We start from the raw sequence: 23886 nt of genomic DNA, 5'->3' as shown, positions 1-23886 counted from the left end.
ACCAGTACTCCACGATAGATAACAAGGTCACGCCCATTCTTTATTCTACGTATTATCAATTGAGACCACGATGACCACGCCCCTTTTATGCTTGCTGTATTTGTGACCACACACCCTCAAATTGGTAGGCTGATTCGAGATACTCTAGTCTAATAATCGATCGAAACCACGATGACCACACCTCTTTTTGGGGCAAGTACATCTTCGCAGGCTGACTAGAGATACTCTAATACAGCAGTCACCCTAATAAAAGTCACATGTTTATAGCTAGCTGTATGCTTTAACAAAAAAACTAACGTGACGAACTAGTGTATTAAAAATTATAAATTTAAAAATGAAGTAGGGTTTCAAGCTATAAAAAGTAGTGAAACAAAAGATGAACAATGGTAACTATTACAGCATAGCTCAGTGGGAAATCCCTACTTTGGCATTGAACACAAAATAATTGTTATACCATGCCAAAGTAGGGATTTAACACTGAGCTATGCTGTAATAGCTACCATTGTTCATCTCTTGTTTCACTACTTTTTATAGCTTGAAACCCTACTTCATTTTTAAATTTATAAACTAGTGAACTTTATTATTCCTTACAGTAGAGTCCACTTCCTCTTGCAGCAGAGATGCTTGCTCCTGTGAGAATATCCCTTGTTGTTGCCTATAAAGTTGAAAAAGGTCTCTGGTGTTTTGTACATATGCAAGTGTCTTTGTCATTAACGTCTTCCAGGAATTTACAAAAGAAGCCAGTGTTCTTGCCACCTTTAAAGGGGGCTTTGTCTTTCGTTGAACACTTTGACAATATGTTTAATTAAGCATTGTTTTTGAAACATTTGTAAGCTGAAGTTAACAGTCATTCCCCATATTGAATGACTTCTTCTGCACTGGCAGAACAGGGGCTGTCCTCCTGATGATCCTGCCTCTCTGAAAAACTGAATTTGTTGAGGATGAATACTTTACCTTTTTCAGGGCCGATACTTGTTCCAGGTAGCTGGCTGCATCCTTTTGAAAGTCTGGTTCTAACAGCTGAGGGGCAGTCTTAAGAAAATCTGCTTTGTGGTCAGGTCACCAGGTCTTAAATGTACTCTTCGAGCACCTTCCATCTGCGGAGTGTGGAAATGTGACAGAAGGCAGGAGAGTTATAGCTATCTCAACTACTTTTGCTTCTTGATCAAATAGTACCTCCTCAACTTCTAAACTGAAAACCGCCAGAATAGTCATGAGTGGGGCAAGGGCATTAAAAGTGAGTACTTAGAGGATCTGATCAATTGATTTGGTCCTCTTTGAGCAATGAGAAGCCATCACCTTGTCCAGTGATAGAACCTTTGTTATTTGCCACCTTTGGTAGCACATAAGTGTTGTAGAGGTTAATCCAGTCCTTGCAATTGTTTGTCATTGATATGCAGCTTCGCTTCAGTGCTCCACTTCATGATGCATGTGGGTGGCTTTGCTTCATGCTTCCTTAGATTTTTCCCTCTTTGAAGGGCTACAGAATGTCCACTCCTCTGCCCAGTCAATTCCAAGCACATAGCATGCTGGGATCCATATGTGAAATAGGTGATTGTAACAGGGGCAAGCTGGATCTGGAAGGATGGCCATCATCTTCTAGTATGTTGGATGGTTCTGTGGTGGTGATGAATTGATCTCTGCCACTTCATGACATAGGGGATTCATCTGTTCTTGAGCACTCGCTCCAAGCCTGCTATTAGATACTCCAGCAGCTTCATCAAGTATCTACATTGAGACCTTGAAAATGTGGAATATAAGACCAACATTTATTAATTCCTTGCTTCCTGTCACCCACCTGCATGCCACTTTGCCTACCGCAATGGTAATTATTAAGGATTAGAAATACAAATTATTTCTGTGTTTAATATCGAGATACTCTAATAGAGAAGTCAGCAACTTTAATGTAACCCTCAGCAATCATAACCATCACTTGTTTAAAGGGAGGTATTTTATAGGTTCAGACTCCTCTAATAAGAGTTACTTTGTTACTACACTTCTTGGAAAGTGCTTTGTTGTTTGTTGCACATATAGAAAAGCTTACAGTCTCTTTGAAACATCAATCCTGTTGTTTGAAAATAATTAGCTGGTGGACAGTGTATTGTCTTTTGAAGAATAATGTATTAGTAATAATAACCACCCGCCCTCATTACTTGATTGCTCTCAAGGTGATGGGAAACAAGGAATCTTATTATGTTCTAGAATACTATCCAGTGAGGACAGTAGATAATCCCTCAAGGGTATCATAGTAACAGGGACTCTTACTCTGTCCAGTTCAGATAAAATGTGTAAGTAATCTTCCTTGATCTACTTTCAATCTCTCACAAATTCCAAATGTTGGAAGGAGTCTAAAGGAAACGTCAACTCTAATGGAACAACTGCATTAGTAGATTCATGGTAAATCACAATGTCAGGATGGTAAGGCATTATGATAAATGATGGAGGGATGATTGCCTGAGGAGACATACATTCCTGGTAAAAATGAATGGTTTGCAACTCAGCCAAAAGATCATAACACAAAAAACACAAATGGCTTTGACATAGAGCAACAGGGCAACTCCAAAACATGAGCTGTGTTGGGACATGTATAGAGCACTTCACATCACACTGAATATGCCATTGCTGCAGATTTACTGGTGTGGAGAGGGTATCAGAAGCAGCTTGCTGGATAAAAGAAACTTGACCATGATGACACCCAACAAAAACCTGTTTTACAGCAGGATGACACCCAATAAAAGCCTGTTTTACACCAGGATTCCAAACATACAGTCTTTATGTTTACACTAGAGTGTCCAAGTAGTCATCATATACCTTGAACGCTCATCAGTCACTAGCAGTTTCTTTGACGGCAGATATATAAAGATAGCAAGCCATTGTAAATTATGACAACCTTATTGATATTCAGATGCTTGGGTCTGTAAATATACATCCTAAAACAAAAACAGTCTTGGGCTGTAAAAAAGGTGCTGTCAAGCAAAGTAGGATCAATCAAACAAGCTTATTCAACATGACTGGCAAGGACAAAGATTGATATCAGTTGGCGGCCAAGTAGACTGGAATATTACCATGATCAATCTGTAAAGCAACTGGTAAGGAAAAAAAAGTTGCCTAATGACAATTTAACAACAGTGCCATGTGTATTTGCTCTAGTTTTATTATATAGCTATAGCTAGATACTAAGAGAATGGGTAATACTGCATTCACTTGACCACAACTTGATATCAGTCCTTGTTCTTACCGGTCATGTTGAATAAGCTTGTTTGATTGATCCTACTCTACTTGACAGTGCCCTTTATTTACAGCACCAAGGCTGTTTTTGTTTTAGGATTTCACACATTTTTGTGACTGAGTAATACAACAAGGCCGGAGGAGACGGTCTGGTTGGTCAGGCCTGAGCCGGACCAATAATCTGGAGTTGAACCAACTAGCTGACCAGCTCGAACTACATTACTCTCACGCAATCTTTGGACCATCACATCTACATGTAGCTACGTACATTTTACAGATGTTATTGAAAATGCATGACACGAGTAGTGACCTAGTTTCTCAGCTAACTAAAGCACAGAACTACACGTATAGTACCTCCAATTACCTACAGTACAGCATAGCATTCGTATCGTTTCGTACAGAAATGATTGTGGGTTCTACGTACAGTATCACGTGTGCCGACAGTTGGCATTTATCACGTGTAAGGCAGGTGCCTTCTTTGATTCACACTTATATCACAATTCAATCTTCATAAAATAATCATTAGCATTCCTTGGCTTGTCTCTCTTGGCTTCTTTTACTGGGCGAAGGGCTGGCAGTGACAAACCAGATGACTCATTCCGCGGCAAGAAGCTGCGGTACACCCATACATTACATGGTGGCCATCTGGATGAGATGTTGAGTAGAAATCATTCCTCTTCAACTACCCACTCGTCCTGTCGAGATACTGAGCAAACTCAGTCTCACCCACCATCGCTCCATTTTCGAAAACTGATTGATCTCGTGACTGTCCACCAGTATATTTACGTGATGATCCGTTCACTTCATACAAACCAGTATAGTAGTACAGTATACTGTATTTTGTAGCTGTGTAGCTTTTTATTGTAGCTATGTGAATTCACTGTGTAGTAATTATATCCTAGCTAAAGGGGGCCATGCTGCATGGAAATTTGGGGGGAAAGTTGCAATTTGCTAGCTAGTTTTACTTTAAAATTTAGCATCATGCAATTTTAAATTTTAAGGCATTTTCAAGCCTTTAAATTGCAAAAATTCTGCAGCTCCTGGGGGTTGTACCCCCAGACCCCCCTTGAACTTCTAATTGCCAGCTATAACTAAATGAACCATACAGCAAGTTTCATGCTGTATCCCCTGTATGTCAGGTCTACAATTATACATAGTATAGAAAGTCTGAAGAACAACAGATAGGCTTGAGCATACTTATATAGCTAGCTAGCAGTGAAATGTCACTAAAATTGCATATCTGAGTGTCTAATTTTCAACAATTTCCTGTGGGGGCATGCCCCCAGACCCCCTCATGCTTCACACTTCGCAGAGTGTGCTTTGTACACTGTGCAACAGCTCCTCTCTCATTGGCATGTATATAGTAGCAATTTCAACATTATAGTCAATGGCCTGACCAACTCAATTTTCCCTCCTCCGGCCCTGTACAAAAAATAGCTAATGCATAATTTAATAGTTTCACACAAACCACCTTAATTATCACAGCAGCTTCAACAGTTATTGTGTGTATTGCATCATAGCTTGAGGCATGAAGTGGCAAAACCAAAGAATGTAGTTTGGTGTATACAAGTAGGCAGGTACGTACTTGTCAGCGTTGCTACCTGAATTGGGTATGGCTTCTGGGCACCATTTAAGCCATCAGTGAACAGACTGGGTAAAGACCATTTCCCTTATATGGTAACATGCTGCATTAGCTACTTCAGACCCATTATTACATAATAACTGAATAACAAACGCTCACGAGAATAGCTTGCGATAGTATGTTCACCGAGTTCACCACACTAACGTTGACTGCAAATAAATGGCCAAATTCACCGAGTTCACCAACTGTATATAAACATTACTGTAGTTAGAGGTGTCTTCAATTTAAAATATGGTTCTAAAAGACCACAAAATAAATCAATAATTAGCATAGGTGATGTTATTATCTGATGAGCACACTATGGAAATTAACTCATCACTTCCCAGAAAAATGGCAGGTCATAATTGAGCAAAACTACTCCATATGTTGAATTGTATATCAAAGATAGTCCCATTGAAGAGCAAGAGTGAATGAATCAAACTTTGAGAAAATCATTTATGGCAGCTCTAGCAGATTTGTACTGAAGAAACTTAACTAGTCAAAGAACTTGTGATAATGAATTCAAGGCTTTGTAACTAATACAGTCTAAGATATTAGCATCAAAAAATGGGCGGCTCATGATAACGAACATGCGAAGGAGGAGGAGAAGGAAAAGAGTACAACATTTTCAGCAAAGTTTCATGCAGTGTTACTAAAATATAGCAGGGATTAGTTACTTAGTAATATGCTTATATAACAATGTATCAAAGGTTTTGTTGTATCGCAAGGTTTTTTGTACAAAAGAATGTTTAAAATTTTACAAAGAATAGTCTTAAAGGTTTTAGTTGTGCGTTCTATTAGAGTTAGTTGTTTGTGTAAATAACTTACGGTAGTCATGTCCTCTACTTTCCTTGGCTGCATGACTCACTACCATGAGTCATGATTTCCCAAATTACTAATAAAGAAAAGTAGCCATTACCCTTCATTATCAGCTATGCTCAGCGTGTCACACTGTGTTTCAAATGAAAAACATTACAAGAAATGACTCTACAGTCACTATGGAAAATACAGATCATCGCTATTACAAATGTAAGGAATTCATCATGTGCTAGTCACTGTAAAATGACACCTTGCACTGTCAATGAAGATAAATGGTACACGGAGGAGGACAATTTAAGTCCATAATGTGTGCAATGTATTACAGCAATATGCCAATAGGCACCTGTCTGGCTCTAACATTTTGAAAAAATGAAGCCTGTAGCCTTATTTGTATTTTTTTAGCTTCATAGCAATTTATTGGAAGTATTTTGGGTTGTACTGAAGGCTTTTTGGGCTTGGCTATAACCAATACTGCCAAGGCATCACAAACATATGTAACTGGATTTTAAAAACCAATTCAAATTGCACATTAGAAGTTTTAAGAGATAAACATTTATAGATTGTAAGCCATTATAATTTGCTGAGGGATGTGAACACATGTATGAAATTTACACAAGAAATGCATCCATTTATTAACTTAGTGCCTGATATGCAGCAAAAACTGTACAAAGTTTTTTGTCTAACTGTATGAATCCATCCACTTATACACCACTGATTCTCGTGAAGCCAGGTTCTTCACAAGGCCAGAAACTGCCATTCAAGCTTGCCACATCATTCAGAACATACATCTGTTAAAACCAGCCTCGAGTAGTTTGAGTAATGCTGAGAGTCAAACTGGTAGTGGTGTAGCTATCCACTGGTGGTGTTACTGTGATGTGTAATTTGGATCAGTTTTGGTCACATAATAATTATTGTGAGGCTGGTTTCTGGTCAATATATGATTGTGAGGAGTTGCAAACTTCTGTAATCCCTAAAGTACAGCACTGCCATACTGTATAATAATATGTAAGATGATATAAGCCATGGCTACAAGGTGTATTACACTTATATCATTCCTACTCCAAAGTCAGAGGAAATTTACTGTTGATAAACCCCAATGCGATAAGTGCAATACACTGAAGTGAGCCATGGTTCAAATAATACCATGTGCCTAAATTAACCTGCACTACACTCCACCTTTTCAAACACACTTTCTGCAACAACTTTACACAGGCTGTAGGACCAGGTGTCCTACAGACCTTCAGCACTTGTGCTGTAAAGCCTTAATAAATAAATAAAAATAAAACTTACTAACAACCCATACATACACAAATAAAAATAAAGCAACTTCCGCCATAATTTTGCACGGTAAACATGCTGGTAGCCTTCCTCTCACGAGTTTGCCTTCTCAAAATGGTAGGGACATTCAATTGTGGGACTTAGTAATCCCTGTATATTCCAGGAATTTTCCATTCATATCAACACATATAGGAGCAACAATACCTGCTGGCATCCATCACTGAAGCTGTGTGGTATGCCTATGAAATGAATCCAGTGGTTTTACTATTATTAGCTTGAGTGATTGATTGCCCGGCACAGTAAGGCTATATATATCAGCCTGAATTGGCTTTGTGATCAATCATACTAGCACCCACTGCAGGCTATTAGCCTTCTTATAGGCATGACATGCATCAAAGTCATGTACTACAAACCACAGGCGAGTATATATATATATGCGTATACTCACGGCGAGTATACATATGTATACTCACCTGTTCCCAGGTAAGTATAACCACTGTACATGTATATCATGTCCATTTGCAGGCCCATAGCCTGTCGCAGGTGCTGGTACAATTAATCACCTAAACCAGTTCAGGCTAAGAGCTCTCCTGTGCCAAGTGAGCAATCACCCCAGTCACCCCAACCAGTATGGGTACGATTACTGGATTCATTTTATAGGCAAAACCTGAAGACTTCAATGGTGGTTGTTTGTGGTTAGCATCAATAACATTGTCGCCACATTTGTTGAAATGAGTGGACAAGTCCTACCAATATACAGAAATATGTTTACTAAATGCCATGATCAACTTTGTGCTGTGAGCCAAGTACATGACTATTTCTATCATGCCAAACTATGGAGAAATATGCCTGAATTAGTTTGTTCTGTTGCTTTGCATGTGTATGGTGTGTTTTTGTGCTCTATGGTGCATGTTAATTACTAGGTATGGTATGTATTATATGAACCATGGCTCACTTCAGTGTTTGCCTTGGGGCTTATCACCAGTAAATTTCCTATGTCCTTGGACTCGGGGTGTACGTATATTATTATTGCAATACACCTCGTAGCCATGGTTGAATTTCAAGCGCATATTTATAGTTGAGAATGCTGATAAAACTAAATGTAAATGCTAATAAATATCACTCATGCAAATATAACTTATAACACCCCTTTTTGAAATTATGTCATATCATTGACTAAAAATTTATTCATGGTATAATTGGTATGATCTATCCTTAGGTTGCTCTGCTCCACACAATGGAAGAATCAACTGTAGAAGTGGATTAGTAAATGGAGGAATAATAGGAGACACCTGCTCATTCTTATGCAATACTGGCTATATTTTATTGCATAATATTACCAGTGGAAGATGTCAAAGAAATGCGGAATGGAGTGAAGGAAATCCAATATGTAGAAATGCTGTCTGTCCTAATCATGTAACAATAATTCTAACCAACACATACACAGACTATAGACGAGAATACAATAAAGTTTTGGATGGATGTAGTTTAGAGTATCAGTCAAAGTGCAATGTATCTTGCATTTTTTCATATACTGGAAATGCAGTTACTTACAAGTGTACTGATATTGATTCTTTGGGAACAGTTGGATGGCAACCAATCAATCACTCACCTCTAGTGTGTGAGAAAGGTTTGTTTAGATATGTACTTGATTAATTGATTAATCATGTCAACAATGTTTTTTGCTATAGTCCATTGTGATTACACCCTAGCAAATGGAAGGAGTTCTTGCAATCACCCTGAATATAACAAGTGTAGTTTTAGCTGCAATGATGGCTATTCTTTAGTGGGTACAACTTCTGCGAGAGTTTGTATGGATGATGGTGAATGGAGTGGGGGAAACCCTGCATGTATTATTAATAAATGCTCAAGCTTACCACCTTATAATGAAACTCAACAATTTGAACCATCATGCACCCTAAATTACAATTCAGATTGTACAACAGTATGTCGCTATGGCTACAATGGAATTGGGGGTTATTACACTTGTGTATCCTGTCATGATTGTCACAGGGATCTTATGGCATGGATTGGAAGTACAACTTGTACACCAGGTAGAAGTGTCATGCACGTATAATATTGTACTATCCCATTGTATGGGCAGGTCAAGTGTTCTATGAAAATTATTATAGTGTGTGTGAAAATTTATAGATTTACAGTGGTTAGAAGATATCACCCATTAAGCATGAGGTATCCCACCTTGATGACATCTCTTGTGGCAACTGCCTACTGGGAAAGAAAACAGCCATGTTATAATTGTGCAATATGGCTTTTTCTGCAATCAATCTGGACTACAATTTAGCTTATACCTATTGATTACATCATATATGCTACAGCAGCTGTATATGTACAAGTAGAAGGAAAAGTTAAAAATTTTAAGTTGCAAAGAATAGGTAGTGAAACAAGGGAATAACCAAAAGTTGTGAAACAAGACACTGCATTGGACTCCTCACCCAACAGCAACATTTTGGATAACATCACTATTTCACCACATGATGTGTATAACGTTCTCATTGCCCTTGACCCAAACAAGGCCCAAGTAAATGATCATATTAGTCCTAAGGTATGGAAAATACGTGCAACAGCCTTACACTATCCTCTCTACCACCTATTTGCTAAATGCATAACTAACCACCTCAAAAACACCTTTGCTGTAAAAAAAAGCGCACCCAAGAAACTACAATCAAGTACCTGGAACCCAATGTAAAAGCAGCTCAACTGAAGAGAAAATAACTGGTAACTTAAAAAAGAGCTGATATCTGGAGTGGCCAAGAATACAACTAACTACAATTACTAAAGTTTTAATCCATGCATGCAAAATCACCTTGGCTGTAAAGCAGGTGCATATACAATTATACATGAAATTAAAACTAACTGAAACAGCTGATATCTGAAGCGGCCAAGAATGAATGTTCATATACAACTAATTCAAAATTTTAACATTGAATCTTTATCGTTCAGCTGTGTTCTATATTTACTCTTGCTTCATCCTTAAGTAATTTCTTTTAATTCTATTATTGGCTGGTAATCTGGCCGCCTTTTTAATAGTCACTATATAGCTAGAACAAAAAAGGCGGCTAAATTACCAGCCAATTATAGAATTAAAAGAAATTACTTAAGGATGAAGCAAGAGTAAATATAGAACACAGCTGAATGATAAAGATTCAATGTTAAAATTTTGAATTAGTTGTATATGAACATTCATTCTTGGCCGCTTCAGATATCAGCTGTTTCAGTTGCCAGTTAGTTTTAATTTCATGTATAATTGTATATGCACCTGCTTTACAGCCAAGGCAATTTTGCATGCATGGATTAAAACTTTAGTAATTGTAGTTAGTTGTATTCTTGGCCACTCCAGATATCAGCTCTTTTTTAAGTTACTAGTTATTTTCTCTTCAGTTGAGCTGCTTTTTACATTGGGTTCCATGCAGGTACTTGTAGTTTCTTGGATGTGCTTTTTTTTACCACAGCAAGGTGTTTTTGGGGTGGATATCACTCATTTTTTGTCAGTAATAGGTTCTACAAATCGGTAAAAAAATAATTTTTAGATGATATTTAAAAATGAGTAAAATTAATACAGAATATTATCTTGGAGAGTCAAAGATGCACCTGTCATCTTGTCTGCCAGTGTTATGAAAAGCCATACATACTAATGACTGTTTCATAACACTGTAAAATCAGAAGTATGAATTTACAGTGTAGTATGACTGTTCTATTAGAATAAATCTATCTTTACTGCATGTGACAATTACTGTGTCTCGCATCCAGACACCTTATGCTCAAAAATAAAGTAACTCGCAAGTGCCTAAGTAGTTTACAGTTGCTATATACACAGCTATAAATACACATATTGTCAAGAGTCCTTAATAAGAGTGCAATACAGACTCTTAATTGTTATTATCATAATATTATAACCATTTTTTAATACTGTGGTCACAGCTTCAGGATTGGAGCAGCAGAGAAAGGAATAGAGGACTCAATCATCAAGATTCAGGGAGATGGAACAGTATTGCCATGGATACAATATCAGTACTAACCCGTCAAGGATGTCACAGTGCAGTATAGATCCCGGTATAGATGCAACCAGTGCATATAGAGCCTTGATCATTATACATTTTGACTGAAATTAAGCAAATTTTTATATTTAATGAAGCAATTAAAGCTAAAAAGTTGCATTACTTATACTTTCCTGAGGGAGCACGTCTTCAGACTGTCTTCAGACTCCCTAGTCTGTTCAGCAGAATAGCTAATAGGATTGAGCCTTTTACCACTTTCCTTTACTCTGGTGCCCCGGATGTCGCGCTTATCAACTTAGTTTAGCAGTGCACAAACAATTCTTGACCTTATAATAATCAAAGTACACGTACTGCACCATGCATACCACCATATCTGTAGCACCAGAATCCAGATTGACAACTATCACGTGATCTATTTACAGTAAATCTCTTGGAAAGTCCCTAAATACCTCAAGCAGACACACGTGATATGCAGTTTTGAAATTGAATGTTCAGTTAAGAAAAATGGCAGTCCAAGTCTTGAGCGAGGTCTTGAGCTCGGAGAGAAACAAAGCCATGGTACGAATTAGAAGCAAAAGTATTGTAACTCGATGGTGAGGCGTACTTTAATGAGAAACTACAAAGGCTTGAGCAACGTTTGAAAAAGTAAGAGTATAGTGGAATACTGAGGTATTCGATGATATTGCTGGTCTTGAAGGCTAATGAATTGAGGAGTGAAGTTTGTGTAAAGTGTCACATCGCCGCACACTGATTAACCGTGTTTGTGCGATCGAGTTTTTGTGTGCAGAGCTAAAAATTTCTAATGCTACTAAGTAGCAGCAAATGCTGGTGTTACCTCTTGAAATTATTGTCGACAAGGTGTACGAATCAACTACCACTTGCCACTTTCAAAAGTTATTGCCTGGATTAAACGTTCGAACTGAGAAAATCCATGTAGAGGCGATCCAGTACTAATAAGTTAGTGCCAATTGGATTGTAGAGACACGAGTGTATTGAGTGGTTTAATGTGATGATAGCTATTATTATTTTTATTAAAAAGGAAGGTATACACAAAAGGCAAAGCCTGTACAAGGTGTCCGCCTACAAAAGCAAACATATATATATATCTACAGTACACTACAAACCATACAATACACAACAAAACACAAAACAGTGATACAAAAGTTACTTGACACGTAAGTAATTATAAGGTGATGCTGGAAAGACTTTTGATTACTGTCTTCAAGGATATGTAATGGTACAGTGTTCCAGAGGGCAGTTGTGTTAACAAAAAAAGAATATCTCCTAGAGTTAATGGTGGACTGTGGAGGGACTAGTGAAAGATGGTGACTTCTGGTAAATGTTATTGAATTAAATGAACAGTGACTAGCTGAAACACACAACGAGAAATTGAGTGAATTAGCTATATCTAAATACGCTTGTTTAGAGGTTGCGACAAGAAAATGATGACACCAAGTTTTTTTAAAATCACGAAACGCAGTGTAAACCTATTGAGAGAGATTGCATAATTCTGGGCTAATATCAGTTGCGAAACTGTCCCTACACGTAAATAACTCACAATAGTGGCCGCGCATTTTTAAATTGTGGTGTGCGCTTTGTAGTTTCTTGGCCACATGACTCACTACCGTGAGTCTTGATAGTACTCTTCCCACTGAATGGCAGATTCATACTGTCGCACCCATTTTCAAATCTGGTGACCGTTCAGCAGTAAAAGAATTGCAGAACTATTTCTTTGCTGTGAATCATGTCCAAAGTTTTAGAGAGGCTAGTGTATGACAAAACCTTGCCATTTTTGTTACAGCAATTCACAGTATTTCAGTTTGGGTTCTTACCAAATAGATCTGCTATGCAATAACTTTTGTCAGTAGCAAATACAGTCTGGATCGGAGGCCTTAACTGCAAACAAAAGTGTTTATATAATTTACCTTGATTTCAAGAAGGCTTTTGATTCAGTTTCACACAACAAGCTACTTTCAAAACTGTGGTCTCTTGGAATCAGTGGTAACCTTTGGAACTGGTTCAAGGCCTATCTTGGATCAAGGAGACAGTGTGTGCGTATTAATGACACTCTATCGAGTATGGTGTCCGTTCTCTCGGGAGTTCCTCAGGGAAGCATACTCGGCTCGCTTCTGTTTGCAGCTTTTATCAATGACCGACCATCATATGTCACACTAGCCTTATTATTCGCCAATGACACTAAATGTTTTAAAATCATATCAAATCCTACTGACATTATCTCCCTACAAAATGCACTTAACCAAGCACTTAACTGGAGCAACACAAATGACTTATTTTTCAATGAATCTAAGTTTCTCCACATTCACTTTGGAAAGGATTTCAGTTAACATAACTCCACTGTAAATGGAACACCCATTGTAAGATCCAACTGTGTAAAAGATCTAGTAGTTAACATATCATCATCTGTAAAATCTTTGATCCATTGTGAAATCATTGCTTCCAATGCCTACTAAATTGATTAATCCGAAGGACCTTTTCAAAGCATTCTACCACAGCCAAAAAACTACTATATCTCACACTAGTACGATCACAAATGACATAATGTAGTAAATTATGGAGACCTTACTAAAAGACATGTCTATCCTGAAAGGAGTTCAAAGGAGGGCAACGAAGTACATATAAAATGACTACCACTCACCCTACAAAACTAGACTAATACAACTTGATTTACTCCCTTTAATGTACCAATACGAACTGAGTGATTTACTTTTTTTTATAAAATCCTACAAAACTCCCTACCCCCACTTCGACATTAACAACTGCATATATCAATGAAAGCATCAGTATCCACAAGATCATCATTATCAGGCAAGTTAACCCTTTGTACTTCCACAACCAACTTGAACTGTCATTTTTATTTTTGCCGGCTACCAAGATTATGGAATTCTCTAGTATCGATTGACCTAAACCTACCTTATGTGACAATAAAAAAAGTAACTCACTCAATTTCTATGGCATCACTTTTAAACAATTTTAACTCCAATAATACTTGTACGTTTCATTTTTGTTGTCCCTGTTCTTCCTGTACAAACAACACACATGCTACCCCTTTTAAGTACATTGTAACTATGTAGTATATTTTAATTAGGTAGTTAGTATTTGTAATTAGTTACTGGTAGTTCGTGGTTTTAGCTATCAGCCACCCAATTCTAATCACCAATCATCATTGTTAGTCTTGTAATCAACTATATTTGTGCATGTACGGCGAGGTTGTAAAACTAATAAATAAATAAGAGAGGTTGCCTATATCCACAGATTTCAGTCTAATATGCCATAACTGAAAATGTCCATTAGTATATCTACAAGTGTAGGCAACCTCTCTTGTTTCACTACATAATATCACCATTACCTTGTTTTACTATAGTTTATTCTTTCTGTATAACAGTGTGTATATGCATGTACTGTATGTATGTATTGTATATAGGTGATTTCACGTCATTGTCTGTGCAATAACAGTTACATGTACTTCTTTCCAGTTCAGTGTCCAGAACTGATTTCACCAGCAAATGGATTGCTCCAATGTTCACATGATAACAGCACATCATTTTATTACAAAGATGTTTGTGCACAAATATGCAACATTGGCTATGAGTTGGCTGGCACAAGTTATAGGACATGTCAAGGCAATGGCAGTTGGAGTGGATCATTAGCATCTTGTATCATTAAGAAATGTCCACTATTATCACTGCCAACAAACAGTATAATATCTGAGTCTTGTAATAGCACATATCAGTCAATATGTAACTTACAATGTCCAGAAGTAGGATTTACCAGCGCTGGAAATCCAAGATATGTATGTGAAGCACTAAATGACCAAATCTCAGTGGCATGGATGCCCAGTGGAGAGCCTTATAGTTGCAACAGAGGTACTATAACTACTATATATTTATGTAAGACTTACAGCACTAGTACTGCTCAAAGTGCTATACATCAAATATAGCATGAAGAAGAGTGAGCGAGATACATTATAGTATGAAGCCAAGTACTATATTTTGTGTTGACCCTTTTCAGTGCTATAATATGTATTTGATGTATAGCACAAGCCTAGGCAGTGCTTTAATTGTTATAGAGAACCATCAATTTGAGGTACCCACAAGATACATGAAACAGTTAAAAACTCATGGAGTAGTCTTGAAATCTACTAAATAATAGTTAGACGTCAAGAACCAAAGTTCTACAGGATTTAGAAAACTCGAAGGCCCTGGGCTGTATTGCCCAAATGCAGCTTGGGCGCTACTAAGGGCCTGAGGGTTTTCTAAATCCCATAGAACCAAGTGGTTCTTGACGTATAACTTATTTAGACTACAACTTGTTAAGTTGACAGCTGCTTGTAAACAAGAAATGTATGGCTAAGTACTAGAAACAAGCCCTCTACACCTCCCTACATGGCGGGACCTCAGCATGGCTGTTGCTACCCGTTTAAATGCCCATACGTTGCCAATGTTACAGGAGCATGCTATGTTTCAAAGTACTGGACTCAAGTGACTGGACTACAACTCATTGTTATTATTGGTTAAATAGGGCAGATAGCCGAGGCTGATTAGGCCCTACAAGCTACAAGTAAATACATTACAGACATTCAATTATGGCCTCTGAAAATGTAGTTAAATAGTCCATTTCTATTGGTGGTATTGGTAGTGCATTCCATTCTCTGATCGTCTTCGGGAAAAAGCTTGTCATATATGCAGTGGTACTTGTGGATGGTATCATTAGGTGGAATGGGTGATGTTGTCTAGTATGTGTGGTGGTAAAGTGATAGTAGTCAGGTAGAGATAAGCCAATCATGTCGTGCATTATTTGGTAAAAGATGTTTAGTCTTTGTTGCTTCCTTCTCTTTGCTAATGGCAACCAATTAAGCTGGTACTGACACTACTGTGATAGTTATAGTCATCTTGCAGCATGCCTCTGGACTTTTTCTAAAAGTGTTATTTGTACAATGTAATGTGGGTCCCAAACAACACATGCGTATTCCATTAATGGTCGAACTAATAATAAGTATGCAGATGTCTTGATATCAGTTGAACATTTAGTAGGTGGCGTTTAAGAAAGTTTAACATCCTTGTAGCTTTACTAGCAACATTAGTAACATGGGTAAACCATGAAAGGTGATCATCCAAACTCCAAGATACATAATTATGTTGATGGGTTACAGATAAAATGGACCCGTAGATAGAGTAGTTTACAGTTATAGGATTTAGTGACCTTGAACATCTCATAACGGTAAATTTACCAAGGTTAAACCTCATCTGCCAGACCAATGCCCAGTGGGATAAAGTGTCCAGATCCCTTTGCAATGAGACAATATCCTGCTCTGTTTTAATGGCTCAATACAATAGGCAGTCATCTGCAAAAAGGTTTATCTGAGACGAAATATTTTCAACAGTGTCATTAATATATTGTAGATTAAAAACATTAGTGGACCCAATACAGTACCCCGAGATACTCCAGATGTTTCAGGGACATAATCAGATGATTCCCCATCTAGTAGACCCGTTGTTTGTGTATTGTGAGCCACTTTTCAATCCAGTGGATAACTTGGCCATCAATATGATAATATTCTAGCTTTTTTAATAGGCGGCAGTACGGTACAGTATCAAATGCCTTTGAAAAGTCTAATAGTATCATATCATCAATTGTTGCTGTTGTTGTGCCTTCACAGCTGCTTGTAAACAAGTAATGTATAGTGTTGATTAGTACAAACAAGCCCATTACATCTTCCTCTAATTAGCCAATGTTACAGGCGTGTAATTATCGTGTTTTGTATTGCCTCAGAGTGTGGTCTCTATTGGGCATGAGCATGGCTCTATGAGATTTAGAGATCACGTTTTCAGCCAATCAAATTTCAGTATCAAACTTGTTGTAGTCTAAATAGGCATAGTGTCCATGTTGTGCTGCACTCGTGTTATACTGGCATTAGTCTTGTTCTGGACTTGGATGAGTCTATTCCATCTTCTTAATGGGGAAAAAGTTTCAATTGTGCATGATATCACTAGGACCTGTCTTTTTATGTCAACAAAACATGGCAAGAATGCTCACCGCTGCTAACCACAAACAACCATCATTGAACACTTCAAATTTGTCTATAAATTAAATCCATACAGTGGTTCTAGTCTTACTGATTGGGTTGATTTGTCAGCCAGCGCAGTACAGGCCATTATAGACTGGCTTGGTTGATTGGATGTACTGGCCAGTATGACAAAACAGACTATTGGCCTACAATAGGTGCTGGCATGCACTAGTGTGTCACGTGCAGATCTATAACTACCTGATATAGAACTATGGTCAATTGAAGTGTTGTATAACTGCCCAATACAGAACAGTTTTATTCTGTTTTTTACTTTGATCCTCCCATGCAAGGTTCTTTATAATTTTATATTAATAGAGTTGCAACAATACCTTATTTGGGTGCATTGATATATTATCTCCATATATAAATGCAATACAGTAATTTGATTCATAAGAACGTCAGTCATTAAAATTTCGTACATTTCTTGATTGATTGATTGATTTATGACTGGGATAGGTAGCTTGTTGCTGATAATATCCCAGGGAGCTGAAACATCACAGCTCCAGTAAAACAATGTACAATAACTAATTGCATACAAGACAAAATATACATAAAATAATAAGTAGGTTCAGCCTTGATTGTCAGCAAAAATGTAAGTAATCATTGAGTGAATCACATTCAATAATTTGGTGGAGTAATTTGTTCCAATCTCGAATGGTCTTAGGGAAGAAGCTCATTCAATAATACATTGTGGATGACCATGGTACTGTGAAATGGAGGGGATGGATTGGTGGGTGTTGTAAGCAGAGGTAAATGGACTGTAGTGAGGTGATATGTTGATGGCTGAGTTCATATTTACTAGAACATAGTAAGCCTAATGATAAAATGATGCTGTTCTAGGGTGTGCAAATTTAATGCCAATATATAATTGCGTCGTATTCAAGCACTGGTCTAACTAAAATAAAATGAGTTGATTCTTTGACTTCTTTAATGTACTTGTGTAGCATATGCTTGATAAGGATAAAAACTTTAGTTGCCTTATTGATCTTTAGTTGGATGTGATAAGACCACGTCATAGAACTATGTAGTCTAACTCCTAGGTAGTTATGCTGGTCCACAATTTCTAAGGCATATATACTCAGAGATAAAGTAAACTGTGGGGGTTGAAGCAGGAGATCTGGTACAGGTCATTGATACACATTTGCCATTGTTAAGCTTCATCTGCCATGCATTTGTCCCCTGGACAATGTGGTTGAGGTCTTGTTGTAAGAGAAGACGATGGTTTATTTACACTATATATGTACGTACTCATCATCTTATGTCGATACACCACGATACATCAATATAATTATCATGATACATGAAATATCAATGTAACCAAATTTCATATCAATACATATCATGGCCTCATTGTATGGTCAATACACAATGTATTGATATATTGTTGCATCCCTAATTTATATATAGTCTTTTAGAGAAGAATAATGTGATACCTCTTAAAATGAATAGCAATTTTAAACTAAACAGCGCACTGTTGTGATTAGACTAACATTCTCACACACAGCATCCTCCTTTTTAATGCTTCTCCCAAAGCATTGGCTGTCTTCAAGTTTGGGTGCATACAGTTATCACTAATTAAAAGTTTGGGTGCACACAACTGTAGTCAATTAGCTTAAAGCCCACTCACTTATTTTGTGGTAGTGCAACACTTGACTTGTGAACTTAGGCAGGGGCATAGGGAGGGGTGGTTCCTAGGGGTTCAGGAACCCCCCTGTAAAATTTAGACTTCTGAGTTCACAGCAGGACCCTATTACACCATTTAGAGTGGCAGGACAAATGAGTGAGTAATAGTGTATGATACAGCACAACAAATGATAAAGCTTGCACATGATTTATCTCTCAGGGAAGGATTTACAGAAGTAACATGAGCCCTCTTGAAAACTTATTGAAAAGATCAATATACTTTAATAGAGCGGTCAGGGATATACTGTAATAGAGCAGTCATTAAATGCTATCCCACTAGGGACCTGTGAGCAGGCGCAACATGCACTAGGTATGCGTTTAAGGAGCCACAACAGCCGGGATCTGAGATCTTCTCTGCATTCAACTTGTACTTAATCATTGACTTTTCGCCAGCAAGGGGGTAGAACAGTCACATTACTCACACATACTCTAATTTAACATGCATGTAATTATCCATAATTATGCTAAAGAACTTCATTAGTGAAAGTTTTCAGACATTCTAACAATAAATGCATGGCATGACCTTATACTGCTATAGCTTTGGTGTGTAGTGTTTAAAATATAGAACTCAAGTAATTTATCACTTGGGCATGCAAAATGAATCTATGTTATGCATATTAATTTGTAGATATAATGTATTGACTGCAAGCCATTCCATTTAATTTGTATCGGTGGATTCATGGTTCCTATACCTATGACTTACAAATGTCTATGTATGTCTCTATGTGCTATGCTGTCTGTTCCTCTAGGTAGCTAACTTTAATACTAGCTTCATTCCAGAGGCACTTGTATATGCATTATAATTAATGTACTTTTTTTGCATAATATGTAGCAATTTGCTGAGTTCTGACTCATTAAAATATTGAAAGTCTCTCAGGGGCTGGGGTCTGTGCTCCCTGACCCATTAATTTCAATACTGCCAAGTGGTCACACTATAGTTGGACAATATGACTGTTACAGAAAAACAAGTTTTCAGTACGAAACTACTACATAGCTACATAGTACTACTGCTAGAACACTTCTCACATTATTTAACTATGTACCCTGTAATAGTGATGGGCAATATCGATATTTTGCTATACAATTGTTGCCATGAACAAATATCATGATTATCATGATATTTGTTCACTTAACTTATGTAATAAAAAACACTAAATGCATTAAGAATTGTCAAATAATTGGTAAAACATTGAAAATTTACAAATATTTCTCTGACTATCATGATTATTGCATGATAACATTGCCAATTTCGATTATCACTAGTCAATGAAAAGTACACGATGTTGATGGTTGCCAATAAAATTATCACGATTATCATGATAATTGAATATTTTCCCATCCCTACCCTGTAATTATGATTTGTGCAGCTGTGTAAATTTCTACATATCTTTCTTCAATAATGAATATAAGTCATGTTTATTTTATACAGTTTCATGCCCAACCACCAGTATATCATTACCAGAGCATAGCCATATCAATATTACTGGTATATTGTGGTATCAAGATCAGGTTTCATTTTCATGTGACCGAGGATATCAACTAACTGGATCCTTGTTTACACAATGTTTGGCTGATGGATCATGGAGCACATTTAATATCACCTGTGAAATTATTCACTGTGATAGTTTGGAAACTGCAGTGGACTTAAGTCACACAGAACCTAGTAACAATTGTTTAACTGGGTTTGGTTCACAATGCACTCTTTTCTGTGTTACTGGTTATAGACACAGTGGTGGCAATACTTTTGTTTGTGACATTGTGAATAACAGAACAAGATGGAGAAATAATGGACAAAGTTTTCACTGTGAAAGAGGTAAGATTATAGTTCAACACTGTACATTTTTAGAGATACATAATTCTCACTTATTGTCCATTGGCAACCTCTTCCTTAGCCACCTCACAAGCACAATTAACATGTATTGTATACATATGGCCATCTTGGTAATGAGAGTATATTTTTGCTCCCAAAAGTGTCCTAAGATTTATTGTATTTATCTCTCTAATGCATAAGGAGGTAATTAACTGAATAATATATACAATATTGTTTTCAAACATTTGCTTTAATTCATACAGTAATTGTTCAACACTAAACATTCCATACTCTTCCTGTCAAATTACAGCATCTTGCATAGCAATTGGAACGTTACCAAATGGTCACATTAACTGCAGTAACAATAATCAGCAGCATAAGTTTGGAGATTATTGCACTTTCCAGTGTGACGATGGTTATGAATTAGTAGGTAGCATGGTAAGGAGATGTGAAGCCAGTGGCTGGTGGAATGGCAGTATATCACATTGTAATATTCGTCACTGTATTAGTTTCACAGAAATAGTACCAAACAGCAGACCATGTGATACATCTTATTCCAGCATATGTACGGTAGAATGTGAGGATGGCTACAATAGACTAGGAGACTCCATTCAATACAGTTGTAGCCTAAATGGCACTGATGTACTATGGATTGGTAATAGGTCTGGAGTGACTTGCTCTCCAGGTATATGCATATGTATGTTTGTATGCATGTATGTATGTGTATGTATGTACAGTGGAACCTCTATATAGCAGACACCCACGGACCAAGCTTAAGTGTCCTTTATATGGAGGTGTCCTTTGAAAGGAGGTTGAAATATTTTATGCATATAATATCATACACAGCATAATTATAATGTTTGAAGATTGATTACACTATAACAACAGTTCACACCTATGCACATAGTCAGTCACTAAGCTGTTCTTCACTCTGCTTTGAAAAATAACTATCTAAAGTTGTTTGCTTACTAAATACAAGAGATGAACAATACAGGCGAGCTACAGTAGTAACCATTGAACCAACTTTCAAAGCTTCTTCTGTAAAACCTTTGTTTTGTAGAAATAGTTGGACATCTTCTAGATTTTTCATTGCATCCTTGAATGTGTCAATCTTTGGTACAGCTTCAACCACTTCCATTTCTACGTCACCTGCCACACAATCCTCCTCATCGTCTATTGAATCTGGCTCAGAGGAGCAGGCTGCAGGAAGGAACTCTTCTTCCCAGTGCTCCTCAGATAGCTCACGGCACACTGGTAAAGATCCATCACCATCAAGGTACTCGTCAACAGAACAGGCGCCATCACTTACAACTTGAGGGATCAAATCATTGAGGTGAAATTCGCTATCTACTGCTAGGAATGGATCAGCATCATCTTGACCCACATTACAAGTAGTGACATTGAGATCTTTGTCAAGTACACCAGCTGACTGAAAACATTTGCATATAGTCTCTGGTTTCACCTTTTCCCAAGCTTCACTGACAAAGTGGATGGCCTTCAAAACATTCAGCGACTCTGCTACCTGTGATGCAGTATCACATTCTTCAATTTTGGTAAGAGCATATTACAAAAACAACTGGCGATAGTGAAATTTGAAATTCTTAATTATCCCTAGATCTAGTGGCTGCAATCGAGAAGTGATATTTGCTGGAAGGAATACAACCTTAACATTATCTTTTATTTCAGGGGGATGGCATCCAGCATTATCCATCAGTAAAGCAACAAACCGAGACTGAGCCCTCAAACTTTGATTTATCTTTTTAAGAATCCTATCCAAGATATCCCCAGTCATCCATGCCTTAGACTGGCTGAAATAAGAGACAGGAAGAAGACTCTTATTAAGATTTTTAAAACATCTCGGGTTCTCATACTTCCAGATAACAACAGGCTTTTCTTTACCACCATCTGCATTTGCGATGAATACTATGGTAAACCTTTGTTTGTTTTCTTTCCACCTTTGCAAGACCGACCTTTTTGAACAAAACCACGTTCAGGTAATGCTTTCCAAAACACACCAGTTTCATCTAGGTTCCATATGTCCCTTTTTGCATAGCCTTGTAAAACCTCAGGGAGTCGCTCTTTCCACGAGTCCACAGTTGCACCAGAAACATCACCGCTTTCTCCACTTACTGTCAGTTGTTTAATATTGTATTTTCTTTTCCATTTCTCCAGCCATCCATTGGAGCCTTTGAATTCGCCTCTCCCTAGACGCTCTGCAATTTCTTTTGCCTTCACTACAAGCTGTGGGCCTGCTGGGTAAATGTTTTTAGAACAAGCCAACAGGTACCACTTATACAATACTTCATTTACTTCACTGAAGTCAGACTTTCGCGTGCGGAGGCTTACTTTGCAAGATTTATCAGAGGCATTACTTTCATACAAAGCCAATAGCTGCTCTTTCTCTTTTAAAACAGTTGCAATCTGAGTCTTCCCACAGTTAAAACGTTGACATAAACCTCTGACCCCTAGCTTAGGATTTTTCTTTGCCTCTTGTATAACTTCTATCTTCTGCTTGAGCGTCAGGTGCTTTCGGCGTGTTGAGCAAGAATCCGCCATTGTCACTGATTATACCAATTAGTTATAGACAGGTGCAATCATTGTCGCCAATTAGTTACTGACAAGTACAATTAGTTATAACACGTGTTTATTGCGAGTAGAAAGTGTAGAAAAGTGTCATCATGGCTCACATTGTTGCTCATCCTGAGCGTGTTGTTGTCTACGAGTTTGATTCATATATCCGAGGGTACCATGCATACATGGATAGGTGAGAATATGAAGTTGGCGAAGTTTTACCGTTAAGAAGGGAGCCTGACAATGAAGTCGATGTTAACTCTGTCGCCATCATGAAAGACGAAGAAATAGTTGGACATGTCCCATTTAATTTAACTAGATTGATATCACAATTTCTTCAAAGAGATGTGAACGTAGGCTTCGTGGAAGTAACCGGTGAGAGAGTTAACCGAGGAGCTGGCTATGGCGTTGAGTTACCCTGCAAATACCGCTTGTATGGACCTGCACCTTACATTAACAAACTGAAGGAATTAATTGCACCTTTGAAAGAAATAAAGCTATTGTAAATTGTGTAGAATATGTAAATATCATTATACTATAGTGATTCCTCTCGAGCACCTAAATTAAGCGCTTCAGTGGCGTCCGTTATTTAGAGGTAAGAGCATACGCGTATGGTACCAGAGGGTACTTGTCGACTGTCCGTTGTCCGTTACAAGGAGGTGTCCGTTGTGCAGAGGTTATTAATACTTTGAAAACAATTAGCAAACGGCTGGGACCATAGTTTACTGTCCGTAACACGGAGGTGTCCGCTATTCGGAGTGTCCGTTAATAGAGG

The 23886-nt window shown here is 37.6% G+C and overlaps 1 protein-coding gene across 1 annotated transcript in view; it reads left to right on the top strand.

Moving 5' to 3' along the window:
- The window catches only part of LOC136265610 (sushi, von Willebrand factor type A, EGF and pentraxin domain-containing protein 1-like), an 82230-nt gene that overhangs the window by 46002 nt on the left and 12342 nt on the right, over positions 1-23886 (top strand). The window contains exons 6-10 of the mRNA XM_066060495.1: positions 8166-8576; positions 8638-9000; positions 14457-14846; positions 20160-20543; positions 20851-21225. Coding sequence (XP_065916567.1) covers positions 8166-8576; positions 8638-9000; positions 14457-14846; positions 20160-20543; positions 20851-21225 — 1923 coding nt within the window. The remainder of the gene's footprint in view (positions 1-8165; positions 8577-8637; positions 9001-14456; positions 14847-20159; positions 20544-20850; positions 21226-23886) is intronic.

The sequence above is a fragment of the Dysidea avara genome, chromosome 9 (genome assembly GCF_963678975.1).
Source record: "Dysidea avara chromosome 9, odDysAvar1.4, whole genome shotgun sequence".
In the NCBI taxonomy this organism is placed as follows: domain Eukaryota; kingdom Metazoa; phylum Porifera; class Demospongiae; order Dictyoceratida; family Dysideidae; genus Dysidea; species Dysidea avara.
This window is presented reverse-complemented; position numbering and strand designations above follow the sequence as displayed.